The following is an 8,180-nucleotide window of genomic DNA, read 5'->3' on the forward strand; positions in this document are numbered from 1 at the left end:
CATATAATTAAAGACAGTTTCTTCTATAACTAAAATTGTAATAACTTCTTTTGGTAGTTGGCAGTTCAAGTCCCTAATCCAAGTCCAAGCCTGATGGTGACACTACGTTTGATGAGTTGCATTAACCTGGCGGCATGAGACTTTTTACTTCTCAATATCTATTCAATATAAATCTGAGAATAAAATTCAAAATTGCGTTTCTTCTTCATAGGGCGATGTATCAATTATGGATTTCGATAGTCTATAAACATGCATTACCCCTTAAAAACAAAAAAAGTTTGCGTTTTTTCTCTCAAAAGTTTTGTCGTTTTTTATTCGTTATTTAATATTTATAAAAAATAAATAGCTTAATTTAAAATTAAACAATGTTAAAAGTTGTTTTGAAAAATTTTAGATTTTTTGAATAAAAATGTTTGCATAGAAATTTTGGACCGGGTCGGTGGGGCGCGATACGAAAATTGTTGTAAAGCATTGACAGACAGACATGCAGATCTGAGGGCTTCCGACGATTTCTCCAATCAAATGGGGCCGCAAAGATTTCGTTTGTTGCATGCATAAAAATTTTTAAACGCAATTTTTACATACATGAAGCCTGCTGGACAAAGAAATTGAAACGAGGGAGAAGCGAACGTCTGCGGAGCGTGCAGATGGATCAAACATCGATCAAGTTCCGCCTGCAAATCAGACCATCGACGACGAAGCCACACTTCGAAACAAAAGATCATTACCAGCATTACTGGGATTTGATTCCGTTGAGCTTCGAAAGTACCCGGATATTAAAACTGTACGTGGCATCATTCGTCCTTATCGTTGTTCAAGCATTAACTTTAAAATATTAAATAAAACGCATACACACATAAAACTCGTATGTGAATAAAAATTTAAACATAGATAATGAACTGGTTGTCGGCACTGCCGAAACGTTGCAGCTTTTGTAGCGTCTTCTCGATCGGCAAATCAACAGAGCACAGGGATATCATGGTGGTCAAGGTGAGAACAAGTTTGATGACTGACTCGTTAAGTGCAAACACTTATTCAAAGATACAACTCAAATAAACTGTGGCGGATCTAGGAGGGGACAAGTGCCCTCCCTTAGTTGCAAGCAGTATTTTTAATAAAAGTTATTAAAAATCATTGCTGTGACAAATGAAGCACTCTTTTTCAATAATGGACGTAACAAACTAAAGGTCGTCAGCCACACTACCACAAATGTTGGCCGCCCTTCAAACTTTTGGCTCTCCTCCGTGAAAATTTCAACTTTTTCAAAATTGTGCCCCTCCTCCGTGAAAATTGTCCAGATTCGCCACCTCAAACTAACATTTAATAAGCCTGTTATTTATACATTTATTCAAGAAAATTTAAAAAAATAGTATAAATGGTTTAAATGTAACTTGACGGCACTAAAAAATTTCAATTCAAACACCAATATAAACGACACACGGCTTCTTGAATGCCTCAAACAGATCAGCCAAATATCCCAGCGAGAGGAAGACAGGCCAGTCATCTTCATCGATGCAGGCTTCCACGCCAGAGAATGGATTGCTCCGGTCACCGCCATCAACTTCATATCGAAAGTATTTATATCCGAATATCACAAATTTGTTTGGAGTCTGTTTCTTAATCTACTTTAACATAGCAATGTTGTACTCTTTATGTCAAACCGCTACCGTATCGTCGTTTATGTAGGATAAAGGGTAAGAATTTTACGTGTACAACTGTTTACAAATTTTAGATGTTTAAATGCTTATTTCAGTTTAGCATTTTATTATTTTACTTATTCAATTTAGATACTAAATTAATGCAATAGAATTATAAAAATGTTAGACCGAAATAATAAATACTTGTATAATATTACGTTGTTATGCTGATAATACCGCAGCGAATTTATCGAATACTGACAATTGTTTTTAAGGGCCAACCCATCAGTTGTATCCTTAACTACAAACGTTCAAAGTTATTTAATTTTCAGAATCTGTTTTTAAACGATTTGAAAACGTTGCGAAACCGATCTGAGAGGCTCCTCCCACCACGCAAACAAAACCTCATAAACTTTCAAACCACAAAAACTTATTTCGGCAGTTAGTGAACACATCTGATCCCGTCATGAACTTTTTGACTCTCCAATACGAGTTCTACATCCTCCCATTGGCTAATCCCGACGGCTATGAGTACTCGTGGATCAAAGTAAGTGGATAGAACATTTGCCATTTCAATGTGATAGTGTATGCATATGTACATACAAACACACACACACACACACACACACACACACACACATATATATATATATATATAGTTTCCAAAATAAACTAAAAATTTGATTTTTTACTGCCATATACTTTAAAAAGATATCAGGTTGTCCATTATTATTATTATTGATGTGTTTGTTTTGTAAGCGCCCTTGAAAAAGATCTCAGAGGCGCTAACGATTATTTCTACGAAATTGAATAACAGACAACTTATGATCCCGAAAGTCCCTAGGCAAACCATTCCATACAGCAGGACTCATTAATGATATTCCTTCGACCAAAAGCCAAGTTTGTGTCATGTACAAACAGTAAACCTGAATTGTCAGAGTGCAATGTTTGACTCAGCGTGGCATTGTTATAAGAATGACTCCGTCAGTTAAATATTTAGAGGCGAATTCCTTGATAAATTTAAAAACTCCCTGATGAACCAGAAGCCAGTGAAGAGCAAATGGATTAGCTTAACATGGTCGTATTTAAGGCCGCCTGAAACCAACCTTGCAGCCCAATTTTGGACCGATTGCAATCTAGCGCCATATGCGATATGGCTCATTTAAAAAAATATATCTAGTCATATGCGATAGTCTATTTTTGAATGATAACTCTTGATACATATATCAATGTATAGCATGTCAGGATTCATTAGTTCATCATTGTAAACAGACATTGCATGCAGTGGCAGATTTAACAGAGACGTTTTGGATCAATAACAAACAAAATACTCGCACCGGCAGCATGTTTACAGAAGTGACTAACACGCCGTTGTCGTTTTGTTTGAACGCAGCCCATCCACTGGTCTAAAAAATTGAATATGTCACAGTTTTGAATTTATTTTTAATTTTTTAACCATATATTCTGAACCACTGATACATTTGAACGTGAGAATAGCTGTTTTGAAGATTATTCTCTCATTGATTTTTAACCAATAAAAATCAAGTACAGGACTGACATTGTCGAATTTCAACTCATTCGAGACCAGCTTTCTTTTATATTTGAAGTTGATTGTAACCTAGTGAATTTACTTGATAACCCAATGGAAATAGACACACACACCACACATACACACATACATACATACATCATTCTTTCATCTTACAGAACGTTTATTTAGCAGAATACAATAAACATTGAATTTCCCGTATTAAAACAGATACTAATTTATATGTTTCCTTAATACCCATTTTTTATTAAAATTATTATTTGCTTTTATTCATGGTTATTTTTTCTGTTTTAATTACTGATTTTCGTTAATTATGTTGAGGTCTTTCTGTATGGTTTAAATGTTACATGCATTCAATTGAATGCACGAATTTGTACATCTTTTTATACCGGTTTATTTTTTTTTATTTAAATCCTTTGTGAATGTGCGTGTATACATGCAAGTAAATATTAATTCACATCATTACCATTGTTGTAATTACTATTATTATTATCGCTGTGTTTTTTCTTATTTTTTATCCACGACATTTTTATTTCAAATATTTTGCTAGCTTGTGTCCAATGAAGGATCGCAACTATTCAAATATTTCGTACAATTTGTAATCTGATTTTTCATTTTTATTATTATCATTTGTTATTTTTTATATAATTATTAATTTTTATTTATTTGAAGAACGCTTAGGCACTTGATATTCGGCAATCACGTCTCCAGCATCAAGTAATTATCACAGCGAAGACAATTTCTTGGTATAAATATGGAACCATATTACAAACCCGTAATTGCGTTCCTTAATCCATCCAAAAGACATCATTGGCTCCTAATATAATCGCGCAATAATTATAAAACTGCTCTTCAGCTCCAAAATTTTAAATTTTAGTTCACCGTCAATTTTATCAATCACAGTTCCTTACAGGAGCATAATAAAACCATCCACAACTTGTTATCCTATTTTCTTAATATTTTAATTGACAAATTACGGTTCGGCATTCAGGTTTAAGAGTATGAAATGCCTCGCCAACGAAAGTTTTTTGTTTTCAAATGCAGACTGGGCGCTTTTTTATGTAACTGTTTAGCGCTTAAAAATTGTTGTATTACACCATAAAGACATAACCTGCGTAGAGCAAGACCTTAATGAGATAAAATTACGGACTGGCCTAAGTTAATAACAGAAGTAAAAACAAAAAGATTACCTGTGTTTCCGCTTCTATCAATTTTACGTAATTTCTTTCTTCCAATAAGAAAAACTGGTGGTTATCGGGTGAGAGGTGATACGTCCCGACACGACGTTGCGAGTAAATTTTGAGGGCATTACACAAAACGTAATATTGAAACAAAAATTTATAATAGCAGCCAATCATCACATGCCTTAACAAGCACATTTATACATTTTGATTATTGGGTAAAAAAATAAACTAATTGAAAACTAATTAAAAGACGTTTGGATGAGGCATAGATAGCGCATTTTTATGTAGAGACAAAATTATATGTGAGATATCTTATGGTATTTCTTAATTATTAAAATTATATATTAAGGACAGGTTGTGGCGGAAAACAAGATCAAGGTATGATGATTCGACCATTTGCCTTGGAACTGATCTAAACAGAAATTGGGATTTTTTCTGGGCCGGTAAATTCATCTTGTAAAAAAATGAATAATGAATACAATATTGTACTGCCTATAAAAAATTTAAGTTTTTCATAAATTAGAAAAATGGGTATCATCACTACTACCGTTTATATTTTAGGTGAAGGCACCAGCAAAAATGTGTGCAGAGAAAATTATTGTGGCCCAAATGCTTTTTCTGAACCAGAGGCAAGAGCAATCGCTTCATTCATACTCAGCAAATCGGCTAACATGATAGTTTATCTAAGCTTTCACTCATATGGACAACTTTTTCTAGCTCCTTGGGGCTACACAACCAAAGTTCCAGCGGATTTTTATGATATGGTTAGTTTGCAACGTTTACTCTTTTCATGTCATAAGAAACATTTCCGTATTTACAAATTTAATTTAATAAGCTCATAAAAGGAACAGAAGCCATTGAAGCTATAAGAAAAACGACAGGAGCAAAATACAACGTTGGGTCAACTGGGCGGATACTGTGTAAGCGCTTTTACTTTTCAATAAAAGCATTATTAGACATGATGACGGTAATCGGTAACAAATGATTGCTAATAAATTTTTATAAGCCTTGAGACGTTTAACCGATTTGCTATTTAGACTTAGCCTCGGGAGCATCGGATGACTGGGTCAAAGGTGTAGCAGGCGTCAAATATTCCTACACCTTGGAACTGCGAGATACGGGAACACATGGTTTTCTCTTACCGGAAAGTGAAATTCAGGAGACAGCTCTGGAAATAACAAACGCAATAGCGAAATTAGGTTTGGATGTGCTAATGGAGCTAAAAACTTCAGAAGAAGCCAACCAAGACAACCTAGAATACAAAAAAATACTTCAACAAAATCATGAACTGCAGAAATTAATGAACCAAAAAAAAGAGCGCAGCTTTTTTTCAGTTGATTTGGGTAATGAGGTGCCTAATTTAACGGTAGCGTCTAATTCATCAGAATTATACGAAACTAACCCAGTTACAAAGATTGCACCAATGGACAATAATCTGAACACAAGCAAGTCAATGTCAAAGGTTAATTCAAGTGATACAAACCCAGTAACATCAAATCCAAATTTTTTCAATACGACACCATTATTGGATACAACCATTTCTAAGTCTCCGTCAGAAACTAAAATGAAAGTCAGCGAAAGCGAAAAAGACCAAAAGAAAAAAGGGCGAGGGTTGAACAAGACAACCGAAAATTTCAAAATGAGAGAAATAAATAACAATGAAATTATAAACATGAGATCGAACGACTTGGTTGAGACAGATGAAGAACTGGACGCGTCTTCCTTTGCCGCCAGAAGAGGTCGTGATAAGCTCAATTTATTGAGAAAATTGGCTGAGTCAGCAAAAGAATTCGAAACAAAATTAAAAGCAATTGAACAACTGAGAATAAAACACTACGAACAAACACGTTTACAAAAACTGAGGAGAGAAGTATTAGTTAGAGAATTCAAAGAAAAATGGAAGCAGCAAAGAGACAAATATAGGCAGTTTAAACAAAGACAGTTTCTTAAACAATCGCTTATCGAAAAAGCCAAAGCGTCAAAAGATTTTAAAAAGCGATTTTTTAGAATGATAAATCTTCTCGAAGAATCAAACAATCAAAATTAAGTAAAGGCCAAACTCCCTATATATAGGCTTTCGTTTAATTGGCGTTTGACATGAAAAAATTAATAATTTAATTTAATAATTAATTTCCAAAATGATCCATTAAATATATGTTGACATGCATGACTTAAGTTTTCAAGCATATCATCAAATTATTAAAAAATTGGACTAGTGCTTTCAAGGTATAAACATAGGGTACATAATTATAAGCAGTTAGTTTAGTTGTTACATTTGTTAAGTGGTGTGTGTTATTTAATGGCTATTAAGCAATAACTGATTATATGATTGTTCATTGAAAAATCAAATATGCAGTGAAAAATTGTGTATTCAATTAAATTTTTCACAAAATAAAAATGATTAAGAATTACAAAATTTGAAAAAAAGAAAACAAAAAAATAAATTAATGCAAATAAGATTAACAACAACAAGAACAAGTGATTCCGAGATTCAGAGCATGCCGTATTTTGTAGCAGCGCAAACTTTTCAATTTAAGTCATCAAAACCTAAAGCATTACAATTGCTTCAAACACATATATGTATGTATGTATACATACAAAACATACATACATACATACAAACGTTTACCATGGGTGTGGACTGGAGAAAGCTAACAAATGACTACTACCTTAATCTCATTTAATAAAACATGAACGTTAGCCGTGAATTGTAGACGTGAAATGTAGTCTGAGTGATTTTTACTTAAAAAAATAAACTTGATTTGTTTGGAAAGTATGCTAGGACTTATTATGCACATACCGCTCTAAAGATTTATCTTCTAAGGCACTACATTCTTTGTCAATTAAGTTGTAATAACTGGTAGAAAACATAAGAGGAATATCGAATGATCAATAAATAAATAATGAAAATGCATATTGATGAGTAGGCTTATGATTTGGAAACTTTGTTAAATTTGTACTTTTCGAATTTATATGAATAAATAAAATAAGTAAATAAATAAAATAAATATAACAGTCAGTGATTATTTTGAGAAAATGAAAATACTGAACATTCCACGAAGCCATGACAAAAAACCATATTATGAACTAGAGAGAGGACTGAAAATATTTTGAAAGGAAATGAAAAAATTATATTTCTGAAATTTTTGAAAAATGAAAAAATATTAACTGCGAAGCAAAAATAAATTAATCACACTCAAAGTAACATGACGATGAAATATCATAATCAAAATATGCAATCATCATATGAAACTTTATCATAAATATCATGTTATAAGCCCAACAACGATAAAACAATATTTTATTTACTTGTTGTTAAATTTTGAGATCTAACATGAAAGCAATGATCGATTCAAACAATATAATTAACTGCTTAATCAAATAACAAAAATAAATTAATAAATCATTTGAAAAATCCTTAATCTCAAATTTTCAACCTTTTGACGCCAGCAATATGTGTTATTAATTCTCTGGCCCGTCAAGATGCATATATCAAGTTAATAACAAACAATTTAACAATTATCTCCAGGAGGAGCTTTCTAAACTTGCTAGATTATATTATCAATTAACCGAATAAAAGACCAATAATTAAGTAATAACTTGGCTACTTATTCTATTGGTTAACTCGACTTTTTGTGACTATTTTAAGAGAAGAGACGCCATGTTTGTGTGGATCCGTTTGGTGGTGAGCGGATGACGCCTTCACCGAAATTCCAGTAGCACCATGAGGATGTTGTTGTTGCTGCTGCTTAGTACTTCTAACGACAATGGTAGGTCCACGCGGTTGGGTTATTTGTTGTTGAACGTGTT

At 33.0% G+C, this 8,180-nt stretch overlaps 1 protein-coding gene across 1 annotated transcript; it reads left to right on the forward strand.

Annotated features, from left to right (window-relative positions):
* Positions 1-1,490: 1,490 nt before the first annotated feature.
* HELRODRAFT_123115 (hypothetical protein) lies at positions 1,491-5,544 on the forward strand (the record flags this gene model as incomplete). The annotated part of the gene is made up of 6 exons (XM_009032994.1): positions 1,491-1,574; positions 2,080-2,184; positions 4,720-4,813; positions 4,932-5,147; positions 5,216-5,290; positions 5,408-5,544. Coding segments are annotated over 6 exons (711 nt in total), but the record flags the coding sequence as incomplete, so codon positions are not given.
* Between the last annotated feature and the right edge of the window lie 2,636 nt (positions 5,545-8,180).

Source organism: Helobdella robusta (assembly GCF_000326865.2).
Source record: "Helobdella robusta unplaced genomic scaffold HELROscaffold_9, whole genome shotgun sequence".
Lineage (NCBI taxonomy): Eukaryota > Metazoa > Annelida > Clitellata > Rhynchobdellida > Glossiphoniidae > Helobdella > Helobdella robusta.